Source organism: Chenopodium quinoa, unplaced genomic scaffold, assembly GCF_001683475.1.
Source record: "Chenopodium quinoa cultivar QQ74 unplaced genomic scaffold, ASM168347v1, whole genome shotgun sequence".
Lineage (NCBI taxonomy): Eukaryota > Viridiplantae > Streptophyta > Magnoliopsida > Caryophyllales > Amaranthaceae > Chenopodium > Chenopodium quinoa.
In genome coordinates this window covers 4,578,683-4,601,770 of record NW_018742951.1, presented here as the reverse complement: position 1 = coordinate 4,601,770, position 23,088 = coordinate 4,578,683, and the positions used below count along the sequence as shown (strand labels likewise).

The following is a 23,088-nucleotide window of genomic DNA, read 5'->3' as shown; positions in this document are numbered from 1 at the left end:
TTATAGACAATGCCTAGATCAAATAATCACACATGCAAATCAAAGAATGAATTTGATACTTAAGGTCAGAAAGAGAGGAAAAATAGGAAGGGAAAGAAATGTGAGTCAAAACCATAATTGTGCCAGCAGATGCTGCCCTCACTGTTGCAAATTCTCCTGCAAGAAAATGATCACTTCAAAAAAGGAGGTTTTCCAGTTTCTCAATTCAGCATAGAGTATCTATATAGCAAGCTTAGACAAATAAATTAAACACTCCTCTATTCAGGAGGAAACTGAGAAAAATGAATGTCATAGTAGAAACAATAATAGCATGGTGAGGATGCCCTGGGGAGTGTCAGATATATGCACCTTATGCAGGTACATGCCACATTATATACTTTAAAAGCAGGAATATATAAAATGTGGCTCATGAGACCGTGAGACTAGAGTATTGAAGAGTGTCAGACTGTGAATACTATTAATTAAAGTATCATCTTCAAAATCATATTCATATATAATAGAGCATCTAGTTTAGATAATTTGATTCAAAGCACTGATCCAATACTGCTTTTAAATTAAAATAAAATATCAAGTTGATTGAGCTTTTTAATATTCAGATCATAAATGAATGTATTACTAAAGCCTACAGGCTACAGGATAGCAGGTGTCTGCTGGCCTTGTGTTAATTTTGACCAGCTATCCTGAAAACAAGAGTAGCAGTTACAATACCAAATTGCATATTGAGGATACTTTTAGAATGACTTGCATTAGTTTTTTGCATATGAGCATCAATAAACCAAAACACAAATTGACATATGACATATCAAAGTAGAACACTTGAGCGTTCAGATGAACATCAAGGACTTGAATTTTTTACCTTCGGGGTGAGCCATTTTTTTGCGTAGCTGAAGGAGCAATCATGATTGGCATGGGAATCTTGAAACCCAAGACAGTTGTCGTAATGTCTATATGACTTACATCAATGAGGATGCGGGGCCAGAACCTGAATTTCATTGGGAGTAATCGATAAGTAAATTGCAATAGTCAGCCAAAGATATATCCTATACGGCTGTTTAACAATAATGATTTGCTAATGATTCTAATCAATTATTTTCAAATCCCAGATCAATTATTTTCTTTACTCAAATTATAACTGCCAGAAAAATTGATAAACTATCTTGCAATTAAACAAAATCCAAGATCTTAGTTGTTTTCAAATCACAAAAGAATACAACTATCCTCAACAACCCCCAATTTGAACTATATACACACTTCAGAAGTTCAGATCATCTACACAGCAAGCTTAAGCAACAAAATTATAGCCTCAATCAATTTCTTGCAATTATACTCAGATTTAGAGCTCTGAAATATTCACATTCGGATCCAACACCAGAAAACAAAAACACAAAAAACAAAAATGAAAGAAAACTGAAAAAAAAAAATCAGTGAGGCATTTCGTCGAATACCTTGTAAGCAGTCACAATTCACAACTTCTTTGCGTACAACATCAAGAATATAATCAATCAATCACCCACAACACAAAAAGATTCAAACAACCAAATTCAATAAATTCACAATCAAATTAATAAAACTGAAAAACAAAGATAAAAAGAGAAACCTCCGGAATTCTTCAACAGTAGAGAAAGTATAAATGGGTCGAATAGAGCTACCCCAAGCAGCTTGTTTCGATTTAGCAGTAAGATTATCGAACCAAAAAGTCCAAGCATTCTCAAAAGGATGAGTTGTTGCGATTGATTTGCTGGGTTTTTCGGCGTTTGAGTTGTCGTCGATAATCTCGTCTTCCTCCAAATCATCATCGTCTTTTCTCTGGTCTTCAATCTCAGTTACCGCCATTGATTTCTCAAGCTCTTCTACTGCCATAGTATTGCTTCTCTCTCTTAAATCTTTCAAATTTGTTGGGATTTTCGAGGAGAGAGAAAATTGTGCGTGAAAGAGGAAGGAGGAGGGAGAAAAAAACGTATTTGACCGGGATTAATTGTGGTCGTTGGATGTAATTGATCCAACGGTTATAATGAGTCCTCACATATAAAAGGGTTCTCACATAAGGGATGTGGTCTCATATGATCCCATATATATATATATATATGTATATATATATATATATGTGTGTGTGTGTGTGTGTGTGTATATATATATATATATATATATATATATATATATATATATATATATATATATATATATATATATATATATATATATATATATATATATATATATATATATAGTGAGAATAGGTCTCTATATGAGAACCCTATTATATATGAAAACAAATCACAACCATTGGATAACACATGATCCAACTGTTGACATTGTTCACATAGTAATGGCAAAAATGTAATTTTACGATCAAACATACCCCCTAATTTACCTTTTTGTTTTTTTTTTCTCATTTCGAGCAACAATTTTTTGTTCATTTGTCAAAAAAAATAAAATTTTTAATTTTTTTTTTCATGTTTTTTTTTTTTTTTTTTTTTTTTTTTTTGCTCATTTATCAAATGAGTAACAATTCTTTGTTCATTTATCAAATGAGCAAACAATTATTTGCTCATTTATCAAATGAGCAACCATTCTTTGTTTTGCTCATTTATCAAATAAGCAAAAAAAAAATTAATTTTTTTTTTTTACGTTTTTTTTTTTTTTTTTTTTTTTTTGCACTTTTATCAAATGAGCAACAATTCCTTGTTCAATTATCAAATGAGCAACAATTCTAAAACATTCAAACTAATATAAAACCTTGAACTTACTATATCAGAAAATACAAACAATTGTTGGACCATAAGAGACTAACCATGTTAGTTTATATTGTACACTGCATTTTCTGCCTAATTTTGAAGTAGAAAGTTCACAAGGTTAATTTAATACATGTTGTTCTGCTCATATCCTTCACAAATGAGCAAACTAAACTGAAATTAAAATGAACAAACTAAATTAAAATGAGCAAACTGAACTCAAATGAGCAAACTGAAATAAAATGAGCAAATTAAAATAAAATGAGCAAAAACACATATAGTAAAAATGCATAAATGAGCATAACACATGAATTGTTCACATACTAATGGCAAAAATTGAATGGTTGCAAATTCACACAATATCATACAAATGATAAAATACATAATCAAACCAAACAAAATCATCATAAATCCGTCAAAAATTCTAAAAAAAATACACTCATTAAACTCATTTTCGATCGTTGAAATATTTCAATTTTACTGGAACGGCCATAATTCGTCGTTGATTGGAGCTTGAAAACGCCATAATTGGTCTTAAATTTTGAGCTTAATTTCTTTGTTACTGATGTTGCAAAGTTGATAACGATGATGTTAATGGCGATGTTGTTGATGGCGAACATAATCGTCACTAATTGGAGCTCGAAGACGCAATTATGGACCTTAATTTCCTTGTTTTTAATGGCGTGAAGTCGATGGTTATATGAGTTCAAAGACACCATGGTTGATTAGAATTTGAGCTTAATTTCTTTGAAATTAATGGCGTGAAAAAGTTGATGATATATACTGAAAAAGGTTTAGGTGAGAGGGGAGAGAAAGAGTAGGTGAGGAGAGAGAAAGAAAGAAATGTGGAGGTGAAAGAGAGAAATAAGGGGACTGGTTTAAAATACTCTTGGTTTTGATTTTTTTGGGAAAAATCGCAGCCTTAGATTTAAAAAATTCAAAGGTCTAGATTTGTTTTCATATATGTTGGGATTCTCACTTAAGGGAGGTGTCCTCACCCTCCCCTATATATATATACTAGGTTAGATCCCATGCCATGCGCGATGATCTATAGTTATATATATACTTATAGATTATTGATTGATAAGTATAATAATAAATTAGTCAAAGAATAATAAATTATGTGATAGGTTGATTTGGTATTTGCATTTTTTAATTGTAGCATCTAATATACAACTAAAACAAAAGTAGGAAAAAACTTTGAGCAATCTTTTTTCTTATTGTAAAACAGGTCACAAATTATTTTAAGAATATAATTTTTGTTTATAGTTGCCCAAATTTTTTTTAGCAAGATTTGTGAAATCTTTTTATTTAGGATATAATAATTACTACATTAATATGGAATACGTATAAAAAAAGTGTCACTGCGGGTGTGTGTGTGTATATATATACACACACACACACACACATATTTATATACTAGTTTTGTGCCCGGGCGATGCCCAAATGGTTGATAAAATTTTAAGATAACATTTTTACTTGAATGTTAAATACGGTCAAATAATTCGTTCTGATAATGTAGGATATTTGGACATACGATATCATATGGAGTGTAATTTTTATAGTTTTCTTTGTAAATAGATATCTATGTTATTATTGACTTGAAATTATTTTATTGAACTTCAATTATTTTCACTGAACTGAAAGTATGTTTACCAAACTAAAATTATTTTTACTGATTAAAACTTATTTTACTGATTCTCTAATATTTTTTTAATATAAATTAAATAACAATGCATTTTGTATGCGGCTAACCACACCATCTGGCCGGACAAAGTAACCCCTATAAAACTGATCGAATAACCCTGGTAACACTAACTAAGTAACCCCTATCTATAACACTGACTAAGTAACCCCTATCTATAACACTGATTGAGTAACCACTAAAACACTGACCAAGTAACCCCTATAGCATTAACGAAGTAACTCTGATCTTGTAACATACAGTTGGTGATACGGTTTGGCCAGCTACATATAAAAGTTTGTGATTAAATAATATATTATAAATGGATCTTATTTTAAATAACTTTTTAAAACGAATTTGATGATGGAAATAGAATTGAGTAATAGGACATTTATTAAAAGTTATGATTAATTTTGTATATATGAAATATTAGAATTTTATCGATATTAAAACTCTATGCAAGAATTTTATCTTAAAAAATCTATCCAAAAAGCGCTTACTTAGCATCATATGTGTCACAATAATACCTATTTATCTCCTACGTGGCGCGACACTTGGCAAAAAACTAGAATGCCAAATGTTGTTGTCTCGTGGCCTGGCTACAAGACCAGCTTTATTTATAGTGATTAGTACGTACCCCCCGAGCGATGCCCCGAATTCCCTCCATAATATATATCCTTATATTTTAAAAATCTTTACATTAATTGGCTACTTATAAAATAATTATAAGGAATAATTATAATCTCAAAGTCATTATTACTAATGTCTAAATCTATCCACGTTTGAAACATTAGTTGCTAAATCTATCCAACATTTTCATCCTATGTGTCATACTAATAATTAATTGTTGTCTACGTGGCATGACACTTGGCGAAAAGTTAAAATGCCAAGTGTCGCTGTCTCGTGGCCTAGCTAAAAGTTTAGCTTTATATATTAGTTATATGATATTTATCAAAAAGGATTATTTAAATAGTATAAAATAAGATATCTATGTCATTATTGAATTGAAATTATTTTTATTGAACTTAAATTATTTTACTGAACCAAAAGTATTTTTACAAAACTAAATTATTTTTACGGATTAAAACTGATTTTTACTAATTCTCTATTAATTTTATAAAATAAATATACTTCCTCCGTTCTTTTTTTTATTGCATCATAGGGGTTTTGGAAGCAAAATTTGGTAGTGGGAAAAAGTAAGAGAGAGAAACGTAAAAATACTAAATTGTCCATGTAATGTAAAGATAAAATAGAAAGTAAGTGTGAAAAAGCAAGGGTATGTTGGGTATTTGCAGTGTAAACATAGATATTTTTTGTCCTAAAATGGAAGTGATGCAATATTTGTGAAACTTCCCTAAAAAGCAAGTGATGCGATATTAAAAGAACGGAGAAAGTATTATAAATGGATATTATTTAAAGAACTTTTTAAAACGAATTTTATAATGGAAATAGAATTGAGTTATAGGATATTTATTAAAATTTATGATTAAATTTGTATATATGAAATATTAGAAGTATATCAATAATAAAACTCTACACAAAAATTCTTTCTTAAAACATTTATCCAAAATTCGCTTACTTAGCATTATATGTGTCACAATAAAACCTATTTGTCGCCTATGTGGCTCGACACTTGGCGAAAAACTGGAATGCTAAGTGTCGCTGTCTTATGGCCTGGTTGCGAGACCGGTTTTATTTATTAGTGATATGATATGATATGATTTGATGATGGAAATAGAATTGAGTTATAGGATATTTATTAAAAGTTATGATTAATTTTGTATATATGAAATATTAGAATTTTATCGATACTAAAACTTTATGCAACAATTTTATATTAAAAAATCTATCCAAAAAGTGCTTACTTAGCATCATATGTGTCACAATAATACCTATTTATCTCCAACGTGGCGCGACACTTGGCGAAAAACTGGAATGTCAAGTGTCGATGTCTCGTGGCTTGGCTGCGAGACCGGCTTTATATATATATATAGGGGAGGGATCCGGGAAGAACCCTCCTCTATATAAGAATCCAATCTTATATAAGAATAACTCAATCGTAGGATTAGATTGAGACGAGCGATCACGATTAAAACAAATCACAAACCCTCAAACTCAAACAGCTTTCACTTTCTCTCTCCTCAATCTAAACATTTGTGAGTTTCTCTCTCCTCAAATTCCAAAAAAATAAAGGCCATAGGAGCTACAATTCGAAGAACTTTCAACAAGTTTTCCTTCATTTTCTTGGTTAAAATCAACAACATTGATCATAAAAATAAGTTAAATTTCACAGATTAAGAGCAAATTTTGGCGAAAAAACTGTATATCACAATTCTAGTATGATTATATTGAACCATTTTGTTAAAAACTTATATTCCCCTTAACTGGCTCTGCCAATGAATACATACATATAAAATTAGAAATGTTCTTCTCGTAAAAAAATAAAAATAAAAATAAAAAAATCCTTTGGATTTTAGGCAATTATTCTGAGTTGTAGCCGGGTTTGTGAGTGCACCCAAACTCCGGTGTAATTCTTATCCTAGAAGGCGACCGCTTTACGTCTATGGCATTAGACAGTGTAGAACTGTTGTTAGTTGAGACGAACTTCTACAAGAGGGTGGTGAACTGTAGTGAGTTCATAATGACTACTTTTGCGGAATAATAAAACATAATGTTAAAGGAGCTTGCAATGCACACAGAATTTTACGAGGAAACCTTTTAGGGACCAAACTGGAAGTAAAACCTCGACCCTCCAAGGGATTTTAAAACCAAACGCTTCACTATAATAGGGCAACACACCTAGTTACAACCTATTACATTCACAGACCTTTCTCACAAGTTCCTGACTAAACTTGCTACTCGATAGGACCCTATCCTACCCAACCTAAGTCCCAAACTTAGATTCCACTTAGCACTCCCAGAGTACTATTCACTCGGCTTTCCTCTCAAGCCTACCACACTGTATGCAAACACAAATCACACACCTAATACCCAAAACAATACAAACACTTGACTCAAATATGATATTAGAAAGCTACACATGAAATCTGAAACTACCTCGACCCTCCAAGGGATTTTAAAACCAAACGCTTCACTATAATAGGGCAACACACCTAGTTACAACCTATTACATTCACAGACCTTTCTCACAAGTTCCTGACTAAACTTGCTACTCGATAGGACCCTATCCTACCCAACCTAAGTCCCAAACTTAGATTCCACTTAGCACTCCCAGAGTACTATTCACTCGGCTTTCCTCTCAAGCCTACCACACTGTATGCAAACACAAATCACACACCTAATACCCAAAACAATACAAACACTTGACTCAAATATGATATTAGAAAGCTACACATGAAATCTGAAACTAATATGACAGAGCTATTAACTTGGCAAACTTACTCTTAAGCACTCTTGGATTTTTCATGCATAAACTCACAAGTTGTATCAGATACGGACACTCCTTTATACTATATGTAAAGCAGGGTTTTCAAAAGATAGAATATGCAAAACTGTTGTTTGATAAAACTTCAACATGAAATGAATCTTTTGAAGAAATCTTTTGGAAAACTTAAAAAAGATATGATTTTGAAAAATATTATAATTTTGCAAACCAGATTATATAAGATAAAATCTCTCTAAGATCTTTTTCTAGATTTAAAACTTATCGTTTTTAACATTTTCCATATTTATAAAGCTTGCCAAGCTTTGACACGCTTCTTTTCGATTTCATGCTTTGTTAACCAACACATATGTACAACAATCCTCACAAAAATAAACTAAACAAAACTTTATTAAAAAGACTTTAAGTTTATTGCTGAATTGCCTCCTCAAGCTTTGCATTGTATGAATACTTGGGCTCTACACACACCAAGACCAAGTTCCTGCTGTCTTCAACTCTCCAGCTCCTTGCTGGAACTCGCAGTCCAAGTTCTTGTGGAACTTGATGTCTTCGACGCAGTCCAAGCTAGTCTTCTTCCTGTTAGGAACGTCTCTTTGTGTTCCTGTTAGGGATCACTTCTAGTTCCAATGAGGAACTCTACTTCTTTTCTCTTTATCTTTCCTTTCTTTCTCCTTAGATCTTCATAGATAGGTTATTCTTCCACTTCCAAAGTCAACTTCACCTAGAAATCACATTAGTTGAAGTTTGCCTATACTCATCATCATCAAAACCTCTTACGCTTCAACAACTATCTTTTAGGACAATGGCTCACCACGACGCGACAATTATGCAACATTCATTAAAAAAAAAAAAAAAAAAAAAAACATTGAGACAAATATTTTATTGTTTTATGCTTATTTTCTAATACAAAGTAGACATGGCTCCTTGGTGAACAAAAGAGGCAAAGCACCTGCATCCACTCAATGTATCACATTTAAAATGTGGTTAAATTTGTTCAAAAAAATGTGGTTAACTTTCTCCATTGATAATTGGCCATCAAAAGAGCAAACGGAGAGATGTAACGATGTCTCTGGATGATAGAACTCTTGTATCCATCAATGAGGTGAATATGAAGAAATATTTTGAAATATACTTTTGGAAAGGAGTAGCTCTGAATTATCTGAAACATGATGAAAACAAACCAATTTTGTCCCCTTGTAGACAATAAATTCCTACAAATTTAATCTTCAAGAACAATTTCAACTATAATAGAAACTCCAATAATTCCAACAGCAAACGCTGTAAGAAGAAGTTCTTCACTGGCAAACAACAAAGTTGCTAAGGAAATCTAGGAGCAACAGGGCTCAACTAACTTATATCAGAAATATACAAGACAAGAATTTGCTAGCTACTAAAATACATAAGAATCCAATTGCTTAAAATATAAAAATAGATATGAGGGGAGGGGAGGGGGTAAATAAAGAATAGAAAGCTCCACTGAATCATTCCCTACCTGCACAGCTGCTCGACTGCAGTAACAATTTGAGCAGGTTGAACCACAGTCCATTCTTCCAAAGTCCCAGCATAGGGAGTAGGTACATCTTGAGATGATAAACATACGACCGGGGCATCCAAATAATCATTGAAGTTTTCGTTAATAGCAGCTGTCAGACTAGCACCAATACCACCTGTTCTCATGCACTCTTCGACAATCAGCACTCTATGGGTCTTCTTAATGGAGTTTCCAATTGTGTGCAAATCAAAGGGCTTTAATGAGCGGATATCGATCACCTCAGGGTCATACCCTTTGTTGACCAGTGTCTTCGCCGCCTGCATCACATGGTACCTCATACGGGAATAGGTCAAGATTGTTATATGTTCCCCAGGTCTTACCATCTCCGCTTCTTCCAATGATAGAACATATTCTTCATCAGGAATCCTCTCCTTAAGGTTGTAAAGCAGAACATGCTCAAAAAGAATAACAGGGTTCTCACTCCTAATCGCGGCTTTCATCAGTCCTTTAGCATTGTAAGGGGTGGAGCATGCAACCATTTGGATACCAGGAATTGACTGGAAGTAAGACTCAAGACGTTGTGAATGCTCAGCCCCAAGCTGCCGTCCAACACCACCAGGGCCACGAATGACCACAGGAATGGTAAATTGGCCGCCAGAAGTGTAATGCAGCATGCCACAGTTGTTCGAGATTTGGTTGAATGCCAATAAAAGGAATCCCATATTCATTCCCTCAATAACAGGCCTTAAGCCAGTCATAGCAGCTCCAATGCCCATTCCCGTGAAGGAATTTTCAGCGATTGGGGTGTCAAGAACTCTAAGATCTCCATATTTTGGGGCCAGTCCTTTAGTAACCTTGTAAGATCCACCATAGTGACCCACATCTTCACCCATGACACATACGCGAGCATCCCTTTCCATTTCCTCATCAAGACCTTCACGAAGTGCTTCAAAGAGCAAGACCTCGTGCCTGACAATCCAAGAAAATTTAGACAATTGAAATAGCAAAAACCAGTTGCAAAATATTTGTCAATGTGAAATCAGCTGAACCATAACATACATAATATGAACGGTCATGAATGAAAGGTACATGTTGCAAAATGGTTCACATTTAGCAAAAAGAATTACCAAACAAGTCAACTTCAAAAACAGCGAAATATATTTGCAAAAAATTAACATGAAAGCATATGCACAAATTTCTACCCACTAATTCTAGTATATAAACAGCTAAACGCAGTATATAATAGTAATAATACGATATACTTGTTTTATCTTTCATTCCTCATTATAATACGATATATTATATTAAAAAACTCCACTCCTTCCCCTTAATAGATACGTAGGTAAAAATGCCATAGCTCTGGGTTTGTGATAATCACTTCTCAGTTCATAGTACTAGAATAGGAGGTGTAATCCTTCATGCTTATAGCAATATAGCTACAAGGCTTCTATATTGAAAAGTTGGTGATAAAGTTCTTCCTAAAGGCACCAACCCTCACTCCACATGAAGAAAAAATTAGGGAAATTCTCGATTGTAGCAATGTGGTTTTGAATTTTTTCATTAGTAGCCAATTAATTTTTTCAACTATCAATGGTAGCCTTGAACTTATAAAATTTCTAAAATGTGACCTTAATGATGATTTTCAGTTAAAATTATATTAATTCTTATTTTATTTAACCATGGTTAAGTTATAAAGCTTTTCTCCTCTCTCCTCTCTTTTTCTCCTAAACTAGAGTGAAAAAAAAAGGGAGTGCACAAAATTGCAGGATTGGAGTTTTGGAGGAATTTGGTGAGAAGTTAGAAAAAACTCTTACATTATATAAAAGATTCAGTCCCCAAACTTCACTATAACTAAATTCAAACCACCTTACTACCACCACTGCTGCCACCCCCAGCACTTTGCAACAATAGCCAACAAAATCCACACCTTACTCCCACCAGGCAAATGTTGAGTAACGTGATCAAAATCAGTTTCTATTATTTAGGAATGTTGGTAGCCTAGGATTCTTATTTAAATAATGTAGTTTATTAGTAGCACTTTCCTATTTAAAACCTTGTAAATTATTCTTGGAATGGATTGAACACAAGTTTTAATGTTCTTTCCCCTTTCTCATCTCTTTATACTATAATTTCAACATGGTATCCGAGCAAATCTAGGTTTGATCCTAAGCCAAAACACATTATTAAAAAAAAAAAAAGTCGTGAGTGAAACAAGGAACATCGTCTTGTTTCATTAGTGTTTGTCATAGAATTATTGAAGTAGTTTACGTTGTAGTGATGCATGCTCTTTGAAGCAAGGGGGTGTGCTGGTTGTAGTGCTTCAAAGTAGCGGGATGTGCGTGAATAGTTAACTATTGAACCAAGAAATAATAGCTAATTGCTCATGCACATCCCACAACTTTGAAGCACTGCAACAAACACACACCCTTGCTTCAAAGAGCATAGCATGCATCACTACAACGAAAACTACTCTAATAATTCTCTTTGATACGGATTGCGGAGATGCAAGCAACCACGACCGCAAACACGCAATCACAACTCGAACACGATAATGAACTCACGACTTTAACTTGAAAGTCTTTTACCTCGACAATTACATCTGCAGACTTATCCATCCTTTCTTCATGAGCCATCAAGGACCTCATCAAATGTATATGTTGATAAGTCTTTAGACTCCAAAATTTCAGTAACAACATGTTTATAATCTTTCATTTATGAAGGCTTCTCGATACCTTACTAACATTAATCTCATTAGTATCACCATAAATTCTCATTTGACTTACAATTCTGGATACTCTAGACAAAACTTTGGATAGTATCTTGCATTGTCATGCTCTCAAAACTACTATGTAGAGTATGCAATTTAACGGTAATCACCTTCTTATCACTGAAATATTCTTGCTATGTAAATTTTGAAGCAAGAATATTTCGGTGATAAGAAGGTGATTACCGTTAAATTGCAAACTCTACATAGTAGTTTTGAGAGCATGACAATGCAAGATAGAGAAACTATCCAAAGTTTCTTGTCTAGAGTATCCGAAATTGCAAGTAAAATGAGAATTTATGGTGACACCATTACTAATGAGACTATTGTTAGTAAAGTATTGAGAAGCCTTCACAAAATGAAAGATTATAAACATGTTGTTACCGTAATTTAAAAGTCTAAGGACTTATCAACATATACATTGGATCACAACTTGTAACTTGTAAATTGTTCTTAATTAAATAATTTATCCGAAATTGTTAGAATGGAATGTTGGTAGCCTAGGATTTTTAATTAAATAATGTAGTTTATTAGTAGCACTTTCCTATTTAAAGCCTTGTAAATTGTTCTTGGAATAAATCAATAACATAATACTAAAACAGACACCATGAATGACACGTGTCACTTTCTGGTGCTGTTTTTTCCATCCAAAACTCTCCTCTCCCTTTTTACCAAAAAACTTTTATTTTTGGAATATTTGGATAATAAAACTATAATAATATATTATTCCTATAATAATCGTATTCCTTTTTATTTCGTATTCTATTTACTTAAAATAGTTACACAAGATTTTGTGACCTTTTAATTAAGAGAGAATAAGCTATAATTTGGAAGGTTGAAATATGATGGAGAGTATAATATAACGGGGCTAAAAATACAATATTAACATTTAAATTACCATTATATAGTTGTACAATAGTGGGGTTCAATGAAAAAAAAAAAAAAAAAAAAAAACACACATTTCTTTTCATGGCAATGATTTGAAAATCTTATGAAATAATAATAATTGAGTGAGTTTTTTGTTAAATATTTCTATAATAATTTTACCAACTTATATAATAATTTTACCAACTTATAACATTTTTCCCCTTCAAAAAATTTATTAACTATTACTAAAACAGGTCATGCTTACATTAATCATTTTGGACATATGTCAATCTAAGCTATCATTAAAAAAATTCCCGCCAATAAAATATATGATGCCAGCTTTAAGTTTTTTTTTTTAAAAAAAAAAAATTATTCTACTTAGCTTATTTTTTGAAGTTAATTGTATAATATTTTTTTTTTTTTACTAAATTAATTCATTTATAAAAAGACATACGACATCTACATTGTATAGTTTTATTGGGAATAACATGCATCATTAATATAATATAATGTACAACACAACTGATCAAAAACAATTTTTGCCTTACTATTTCATTTTTCTTATATACATTGCATATATTTATTCCAGATGAGTTGTCTCATTTTTATATTATATCACAAATTAATTATGGGAAAAAAAATTATTACTACCGTGAATCGCACGGGCACTAATCTAGTTGAATATAAGTTTCCTTTCTCGTCTCTTTATATTATAAATTTCAACCGCCACCACCACAACACCACCTCCAGCACTACAATGAGAAACAGAGTTCAAGTACTTCATGAGATAGTAGATTTTGTTTAGAGTGGTGTAGAAATTGACTGCTATGGTGGATGTTCCAGTGGCTGCTCCGCTTACGCCAACAATATTCAGCTCCTTCTCCCAGAGTCAAATATCGAATGCGAGAATAAGAGACTATTTGTAGTAAATACGAAAGATTTGAATGATATAATTAGGGATTTAAGGGAGTATAAGACAAGAGTTAAACAAGAATTGGTTGATTATAGGTTGTAATGTGAGAATTTGAAGGAAAAAAGCCTCGAAGTTCGAGAAGAAGAATACAGTACGGTGTAATACAGTGAAGAATGACAAGTTAGAGAGGAAATTGAGTCCTTTAAGTAATCTAAAACACATATCACATCAAAAAGGCTCCACTTGGTTTGTAGATTACTTGTAATACAACAATGACCTTCCACAAAACTAACACCCTTCTTGACCAAGCATATCTAAGCATAAAATCAAGTCAATCAACTCAAACTTCATAGAACACAATCCGGTCATCGACGGCAGTAATGGTAGTCGATGGCGGGGCCGGAAACGAGTGGTGGGGGAGGGGTTGGGGGAAGAAGAGAGGTGACAGTGGTGGCCAGGAAAGATGGATGGAAGGTGGAGGAATAAGGTGTTTCAATGGAGGAGAAAGAAAGTGAATGTTCATGATAGAAAAGTTGAGCCTTGTGAACAAAGAAGAAGGTAAGAGTGAGCAAAAGGTTAACTATAGTTAGCTATAGTTAGATTTTTAACAGAATGTTAACGGAAAATCATAATTAAGATCACGTTTGAGAAATTTTATAGGTTTAGGTTTAACATTGACTTTTTTTTTAAAAAAAAAAAAAAGGTGGCTACCAATGGAAAAAGTCAAAATTGCAGGGCTACTAATGAGAATATCCCAAAAATTATAGTTTGCCAAGACTCCATCATGTAATGAAAAAAGAGCTAGAACTCTCATCATTTATTATTTAGTAATCCAAAATGTTTGAACTCAGAATTAGCCAAGGAAAATGAACTAGAAGAAAGAACGGGTTACACACTAACACATAGAAATCCCTTAAGTACCCAAAATAGTGGTTATACCACTTATATGCTATCTAAATAATGTTGGCTTCTATCATAGACTAAAACCAATGAACAGGTTGAGAATATATCCTTACCACATGAACTTTGAAAAAGAATATTTACTTAAAGTAAGTTTTCCAACCAAAAGCATAGTTTGAAGAGTATCATTCCAGATCATAGGTTTGTGAGTATTGTGACTATGGCAGAGAGGTTCAAAGAATTGCCAATGGATGCAAACGAGTCATTATGTTAGTTGTCTTACATAGTTAAGAGTGATTTCTATTCTTGAGTGAATTCTAATGTAACCGAAGCTCATATGCTACTAGCACATCCACAGCAGAGACAGAGAAATATATGTACTTTGTTTGGATATGAAATGCACTAATCACCTATAAATTATCTTTAAAAAAAAAAAAAAAAAAAAAAAAAACTGTAAATTATGCAAAAACTCTAACAACCAATAATACCAACATATTAGAGAAATCTATGTACTATTTTTTGATGTATAAAGAACAAGGCAACAAGCCAAAATATCCAAGGTCCAAAATAGTCACATGGGAAAATGGCATAAAAGGCCTTCATATAGGCAATATAGCATAGTGCATACCCGGTTTTTGAAGGCGCGGTAGGAGCTGCTGGTGTCTGCAAAAATATAACAACATTAAAATCAAGTTTAAGTTCCTAATTTCAGAAATGCACAATGCATGATTAGATTTTTTTTTTTTTTTCCTAAAATAAAAGTAGCTTAATACGAGTATAATATAAGCAAAATTCCTAATGATTTAGAATACATGATTAGATAATTGGATAGAAATTACTCACAGAAACAGCCTGAGAAACCAATTTCGCAGTCCGGCAACGGCCCGGCATCGAACCACGTTTAGCATTGAGGTCAGATCTTACCACCACAAACCCAACTTTCCTTCCTAAATTAAAAACATAAAATTAATCAATAACAAGTTTTTTAAAACTGATCAACAAATCAATCAAAATTCCACTAAACTTCAAGATAAAACCCATAGAAATTACATAATATATTATTTCGACTGTTGTATTATTGCAAACTTAGAATCTATTAGCATCAGACGAATCAAACCAATGTAAATCCTAACACAAACAATATTGAATGAATCCCAGAAAACCCAATTCAAATCTAAATTACTAAAACGCAACAGAAACACAGAAATTAAAATTTTACCATTCAATTTTTTGGAATCGATTGAATTGACAGCAGAGAAAGACGATGGAGCACCTAAAGACTGAATGCTAGCAGCCATTGAAAATTGGTACTGGTAGAAAGATGGAGGAGAGAGAAAATTTGGGTGTTTGATGAATTTTTATAGGAAGAAGAAATTTGGGCGGAGAAATTGAGGGAAGAAAGCAATGTAGGAGTGTTTACAGGTTAGAACTCTAAGAAAGTTAGAAGCAGCAACAACAAATAACATTCTTCTTTTATGTTTTTTTTTTTTTTTTTGTTAAGCTATTTGGATTTATTTTGTGACCACAAGATTTTGGGTTTTGTTGTTAGTGTACTTCGATTGCATCGCCTACTTTTCTCTTGTGCTGTTAAAAGTTAGTTTGCCAACCAACACGCAGGTGGTTGATGTCTATTATAGAATTTGAGGGAGGATTGTGATATTTTTTTTTTTTTTTTTAAGTTAAAAGGATCTAATTAACGAGTGTGCTAGTTGCCTACGATATACGGTTTGAACTTAAAAATGAATTATCCATTAAAGGAAAAATGATAATAAAAAATAGGAAATTTTGTCAGGAAAAACCATTTATAACAGTTTTTTTGTTGAAAAAAACCTTATAAAATTTTTTTGGCAAATAGAAACCAGATTGTAAATTTTTTTTTGTTGAGGACAACCAAGAACCCCTAATTCACTTAATTAACCCCTAAGTCATGATTAAAGCAGTGGTCCAGGCGATCCCAACCTATATGATGAGCATTTTCAAAATCCCGGAAGGAATCATTGATGAAATCCACAACTTGTTATGCCGGTTTTGGTGGGGATCGACCGAGGAAAGCAGGAAACTTCATTGGCAAAATTGGAAGGCTTTATGTAAGCCAAAAAATATGGGTGGTATGGGGTTTCGGGATTTGGGTGCTTTTAACCAAGCTTTGCTAGCCAAGCAAGTTTGGAGATTACAAAAATCACCAAACTCACTATCACATAGAATATTAAAAGCCAGGTACTTCAAGAGGTCATCAGTCATTGAGGCGAATAGGGGATATGACCCTAGCTACCTATGGCGAAGTCTATGGGGGGGGCAAGGGTGTTTTACGTGACGGCATTGCTTGGAGGGTGGGGAATGGGGAAAATATCAGACTGTGGAAGGACCCTTGGCTAATGTATGAAGGTCGTCCTAACACTTTGCAAATACCCTGTGACGCAAATGAAGACATGCGAGTAAAAGAGCTTCTCATGGAGGGATGCAGTGCTTGGAATGTGGAAATGATTAGAAACACGTTGGCAATATGGCAGTGAAATCAAGACTCATGCAACGTCACATATTACAAGATGATATATGTTCCATCTGTGGTAACAGTGAAGAAACAATAAACCATGCTCTTTTTGAGTGTGAGGCTGCGAAGACAATATGGAACCATTGTGAGTTTAGATACCTGCTGTCAGAAGCCCCTACAGGCTCATTTGGTGAAAGATGGAACTGGCTAAGCTCTAAACTGAAGGAGTATGATGTGCTACGAGTGGCTGGTATGCTATGGGCTGCATGGCGATGCCATAACATGCGTATATATGGGAATAGCACTCCAAACCCGGTAATGATGGCTGCAAATTATTGTAAAATGGTGGAAGATTACCAATACTATGCTGAAAGGGTGTATCATTGTAATAGGGCTGCAAATAGAACGTCTGCAACGAGATGGAACACCCCCCCCCCCCTCATGGCATTATCAATGTGAATGTAGATGCACACATTGGCCAAGAAGGCAGAGCTGGCTTAGGAGTAGTTGTTAGAGATAATAATGGCTCGATGCTGTTGACCGCAACGAAGAAAATCACTCAACTAAGGCCTGACATCGCCGAGGCCATGGCAATCAGCTATGCAATGTCAACCCTGCTGAGATTTGGCTACAACAGTGCGTGGATTGAGTCAGATGCCCTCAACATAGTTTCAGCTATCACCAAAAGACATTACGGAGCAGCACCTATATTCCATATTCTGGAAGAGATCCGAGCTCTCTATAATGCTTTCAATGTTTGTATTTTTTCCCATGTAAAACGCAATAGTAATACCGTCGCTCACCTCGTTGCTAGGGGTGACATAGGAGAGTGTCAGGAACTCATCCGTACTGACTCTTTTCCTGAGAGCATTGTAAGCTTGTCTATGTTGGACCTTTCTTCTAATTAATATATGGTGGTGTCGTTTCCTTTCAAAAAAAAAAAAAAAATTAACCTCTAATTTCTCTTATTTCTTCTAATTACACTTTCAACTCTCATTTAACTATTTAATAATTAAATTATTATATAAATGTAATAAAAAAAATTAAAAATAAAAAAAAGCAAACAAAAACCACCACCTCCCACCACCAGCTAGCCACCCCTTCCCCTTCCCCCTCCCTATCTGAGTCGCCGCCTATAACCCCCACTCTCGGCGACCAACCTCCAATCCACCGTCGCGTTTGCGACTTTGGCTGCTGCCTGACGAGCTCCCCTGCTTCGACCAGCCCTCCGCAACAACACATTACACATCATCACAACCTACTTCCTTCACCAAATATCAGCAATCACAATTAAATCACAAAACCTCTTCAAACCGTCAACAATTCGGCTCACCAATCAGCGCTGGCACCGCCCAAGTCTCACCGCACCAACTTTGGTCGCAGCCGCAGCCTCACAGCCACTCTATTGGGTGGAATTTTTGGGTTAGGGTTTAGGAGGGTGGTCGCGCGAGGGTAAAGGGGAAAGGGAGGGGGTTGGTTCGGCGGTGGAGGTTAGTCGACAGGGGTGGGGGGTTCTAGGTGGCGGCTGGGGATGGGGGAGGGGGCTGCTGCCACGGGAGAGGGAGAAGGAGAGGGTGGCTGGGTGGTGGTGGTGAGGGTGGCTTTTGTTTTGTTTTTTTTTTTTTTAATTTATAAATCAACTTAATTATCAAATAGTTAAGTGATAATTATGAGTAATTAGAAGAATTAATGGGAAATTAGTTGCCAAAAAAATTTTACAATCTGGTTTCTAGTTGTCAAAAAACTTTTTTAAGGTTTTTTCTAACAAAAAAGTTGTTATAAGTGGTTTTTTTTTTTGACAAAATTTCCTAAAAAATACAAGTAAATAATAATAAATAAATAAATAAAAAAGGCTAAGAATTGAGTAAATGGAGCAGATTGAAATACTGAGTAAAATTTAAGGAAATGAGAGAGTGGAAAGCTTTGCTACCCAAGGGATGATGAAACGATAGTGGGAAAGACAGTAGTCGGACCGTAAGAGGTCATTTATTATTGTGACACTAAAAATTGTTTCACTTTCCTAAGATAAGATGATAAAGTGGTATTTGTATGGTAGAAGCTGTATAATTTTTTTTAATGCAATGTTAAATAGGGTAACTAAAAAAAAAGAAGAAAACAAATTTAAATCATCCTTACATTTAGGCGAGAAAAAATTTAATATGAGAGTGATACATAGACGGTGATGACATTAGCGGTTATTATTTTCGTAATATTTATAGATATATAGTAACTTATAAAAATAACTTAAAATAGACTAAATATTATTACACCCGTCTCATAATTTCGTGTCTGTATTCCTTTTTGGATGTCCCAAAATATTGTGCCTATTTCTAAATATAGCACATAATCATTACTTACTTTTTATCTTTTCCATACAAAATACACATATACCCAAAAAGTCATTACTTACTTTTTCTCTTTTCATACAATATTCTCTACTTTTTATTCCTATATAATATTCTCTACTTTTTATCTTTTCATTAGAATATTCCCCTACTTCCACCATTCTCCTTAATTACAATGTTATTTGAGAAATAAGCACGACATTATGGGACGGAGGGAGTAATTCGTATTAAGTTTAGAATAATTCAAAGTTTCATATGTGGCTGGCCACACGTGTGGTCAGAGGTACTTATTTAGGGCTTACTCAATCGATCAAGGGTCACTTAATCGGTGTGGCCAGCCACATAAAACGCGCTGAAATATATTTTAATTTAGTAAAAATAATTTAAATTCAGTAAAAACAATTTTAGTTTAGTAAATATAATTTCAGTTTATTTAGAAAAAAAAATGGAGAATATATAAGAGGGCCTAACATAACATAATACTTTATGAGCAAATTCAAGTTTATCATTATGATAAACTTGATTTGTTTATCAAAGGGTATATCGGACTATTTAAACATGAATAGTAGGGACAATTTTGTCAATTTATATTTTTGTCAAGGAAAGTTATTAGCCTTGCCGTTAGTCAAAGTTAGCAATACTTTATCTTCTTCCCTCTTCATCTCTTTCCCCAAAAATAAAAACTTCAAACCCCTCATGAGCAGCTTCAATGGAAGATGAAAGAGGGAGAAAAATCTTATCCTTTATTTCTCCCTTTTATCTTAGGGTTTTCTTTTAATTCGCGCCGAAGCCGCCAGAAATGTGGTTGTAGAAATGGTGGCTGTCAAGTAATTGTAATGGAGGAAATAGATATATGAAGGAAAACATGGTGATGAAAATGGCTTACTGATTTTTGTGGGCAACTGATTTCGTTTCTTATTGATTTTGCGAGCAATTGGCTTCGTTTCTTACTGATTTTTGTGGGCAACGACCTTCCTCCATTGTTGTAGAAGGGAGAAGCTGGGTAAAAGTTAACGCAAGTGTTAACAAGGCACCGTTTGTGCCAGCTATTCAATGACAAAAGAAAAAATATAAAAACCCATTGCGCGAAAACCAAGGCGACTTAATTACTACTATACCATTTGATAAACGGCTGAGGTTTATCTAAATGATAAACCTGGGCTTCCTCATACTTTATCTATAAGATTTGTTTTATTAATCGGAATCCCGAACCTTTTTGTAGCAAAGCAAAGTAGTAGGTTTTATTTTTGGTGAAGCTGAGGGGCAAGCCACAAAACAAAGGAAAGCTAGACTTAAAGAAACGAACAAAACAAAAACAACAAAGGAAAAACAACAAAGAAAGCAAATAAAAAAATTAAACTAAGATAATTTTCGGGACCATTTTAAGACAAGCCACTCCACCAAAGTCCTCCAATAAAATGACATGAAAATATCTAGGGACTACTTCAAATATGATAACTTCTGATTAAAAGAGACACCAGCACAGTTAACTTCTCTTTATGTTCGATTATGAATTCCCATTCTTATGAGCAATCATATCATGGATTTATACTTTCGGATGATGTGAATATAAGGAGAGTTGGGAGGAGTAAATTCCACAAACAAACGAACAACTATTTCACAATCTACAATTAGTTTCACTTTTCGATGTCCACTATTCTATGCAAATCGGTAACTCTTGCATTGCGCCTTAAAGGTTTGTCTGGGTGTAAGTGAGGGTGTTTCAAAGTACCGCAATCGGTTTTTTTGACTTGCTAACCCGCTAAATTTAAGGATGTTATTTTTTTCCATTTTTTCAAAATTAATGGGTCATACCCAACCTGGTAAAAAAAAGAAGGGTGTTGGGCCGGGTCATGGGCTGCCCTTGTGTTAGATGAGTACCCCTAGCTTAACCTTAGTTTTTTTTTTTTTTTTTTAATTTATTTATTATTTTTTAATATTTTGCTAAGATAATGCGGGTAAGTTTTTATTTTCCCCTTTCAAAACATTGGCATCAAGTAGCCTCCCATGCCTTTCAGGCTTTCACACTCTCTCATTCCAATAAGTTATAACCCCATTCTCTTCTATAATCCCCTCTCTTCTTCACGATGTTAGTCCCACTTTTTATATTGGACTTTTTAAAAAGATAATCCTACTTTATTTTAATTTTCATCCCTCACATATATTCTTTATTTTCACATATTATCCTCAATTTTAATCCTCCCAAAAATGGTCTTAATGTACTTTAATGGCATCAGTGTATTTTATTCCAAAAAAGGATGGTCTTAATGTATTTTAATGGTATCAATGTACTTTATTCCAAGAATCTCCCTTTTCTTAATTTACATAAAAAAATTCTAAATGAGACTAATATTATGAAATAGAGGGAGTATTTACTTTATCTATACCTCTTTTTTTCTCCTACTTTCCTTTTTTATTTTACGGTTATTTCCTATTCAACAGAAGGAGTATTTTTTCCCCTGAAATTCACACCACAAAATTGAAATAAGACACCTCTTTTTGTCTCTTTCTAATTTAAGGTTTCAAGCTTAATCAATGAAACTTGGAAGATTTGCTGAAAGGGTTTAGAGTTTGCAACATCAAGCCACCAACGATGAGTACTCCCTCCGTGTTTTAATAAGTGTTACACTTCCTTTTTTAGTAAAAAACTACATTTAAATATAATATCTCTCTCCTCCCATGATCCCCACCCAAACCCACTATTACTTTTTTTATTATTTCTTTCCTCTCACATTCATTACTTTTCAATAAGCTATTAACCCACTATATTTCTTTTACAATTTTATAATACTCCAACTACCCCATTTACCTCTTATTTTATTTAAGTCAATTAAATTGCCTAAAACTATGTGGCGGTCAAAGTGTAACACTTATTAAAACACGGAGGGAGTATATTTATTGGGTTATATGAAAAATAATATTCTATGTAAGGGGATTAATCCTCACTATTTAACTAATGGAATTTTTGATGTAGGATTGAATTTGACCTAATGCCAAATCAAGCATCGATTAGACACCCGTATTTGTACTATATAATAAAAAGACATTTCTAAAACTTTCTAGTGCCACGTATACCCCTTCTTACACCAATATCATACCACATCATCATTCAACAACCATGTGTACCCCTGCTTACACCAATATCACGTCATGTCATCATTCAACAAAACCTCATTGAATGAAAACTACATGTATTACCATCTTAGTTAGAAATAAATCATGCTTTACTAATTCACATTTATATATAAATACATACAAATATTAAAATGTAGAATAAAAAACAAAAAAAATCCAAAATAATTTAGGATTAATACCGTTTTTTAATCCCAACTTTTACCAATTTAGTTTCATTAATCTCAACTTTGAATTATTCCTCAATAATCTCAACTTTAAGGCGGCCTATCTTTCTTCAATCCCAAAAACCGGTTACCGGTTGAATGGGTTAATTTTGTTTTTTTTTGTTAAAGTGACATGTGTCGCAAATTTATTGGTTAAAA

The 23,088-nt window shown here is 33.5% G+C and overlaps 2 protein-coding genes across 2 annotated transcripts; one reads left to right on the top strand and one right to left on the bottom strand.

Moving 5' to 3' along the window:
* Positions 1–8,989: 8,989 nt before the first annotated feature.
* Positions 8,990–16,490, bottom strand: LOC110728546 (pyruvate dehydrogenase E1 component subunit beta-3, chloroplastic-like). The gene is made up of 4 exons (XM_021908188.1): positions 15,975–16,490; positions 15,599–15,702; positions 15,384–15,418; positions 8,990–10,280 (listed from the first exon to the last, which is right to left on the bottom strand). Exons 1-4 carry the CDS (start codon positions 16,051–16,053, stop codon positions 9,308–9,310), a joined length of 1,191 nt encoding a protein of 396 aa, XP_021763880.1. The 5' UTR covers positions 16,054–16,490; the 3' UTR covers positions 8,990–9,307.
* A 768-nt stretch (positions 16,491–17,258) lies between these two features.
* Positions 17,259–18,154, top strand: LOC110728637. The gene is made up of 2 exons (XM_021908281.1): positions 17,259–17,631; positions 17,733–18,154. Exons 1-2 carry the CDS (start codon positions 17,259–17,261, stop codon positions 18,152–18,154), a joined length of 795 nt encoding a protein of 264 aa, XP_021763973.1.
* The last annotated feature ends 4,934 nt before the right edge of the window (positions 18,155–23,088 follow it).

Bases quoted from the DNA above. Each gene is read 5' to 3' on its own strand.
- LOC110728637 (XM_021908281.1), top strand. From the start codon at position 17,259: ATGGCAGTGAAATCAAGACTCATGCAACGTCACATATTACAAGATGAT. The intron at 17,632-17,732 runs GTAATAGGGCTG...TTGGCCAAGAAG, and splicing joins TGCTGAAAGGGTGTATCATT to GCAGAGCTGGCTTAGGAGTA.
- LOC110728546 (XM_021908188.1), bottom strand. From the start codon at position 16,053: ATGGCTGCTAGCATTCAGTCTTTAGGTGCTCCATCGTCTTTCTCTGCT. The intron at 15,703-15,974 runs GTAAAATTTTAA...TTTTTAATTTAG, and splicing joins CGATTCCAAAAAATTGAATG to GAAGGAAAGTTGGGTTTGTG. The intron at 10,281-15,383 runs GTATGCACTATG...TTGGATTGTCAG, and splicing joins ACCGCGCCTTCAAAAACCGG to GCACGAGGTCTTGCTCTTTG.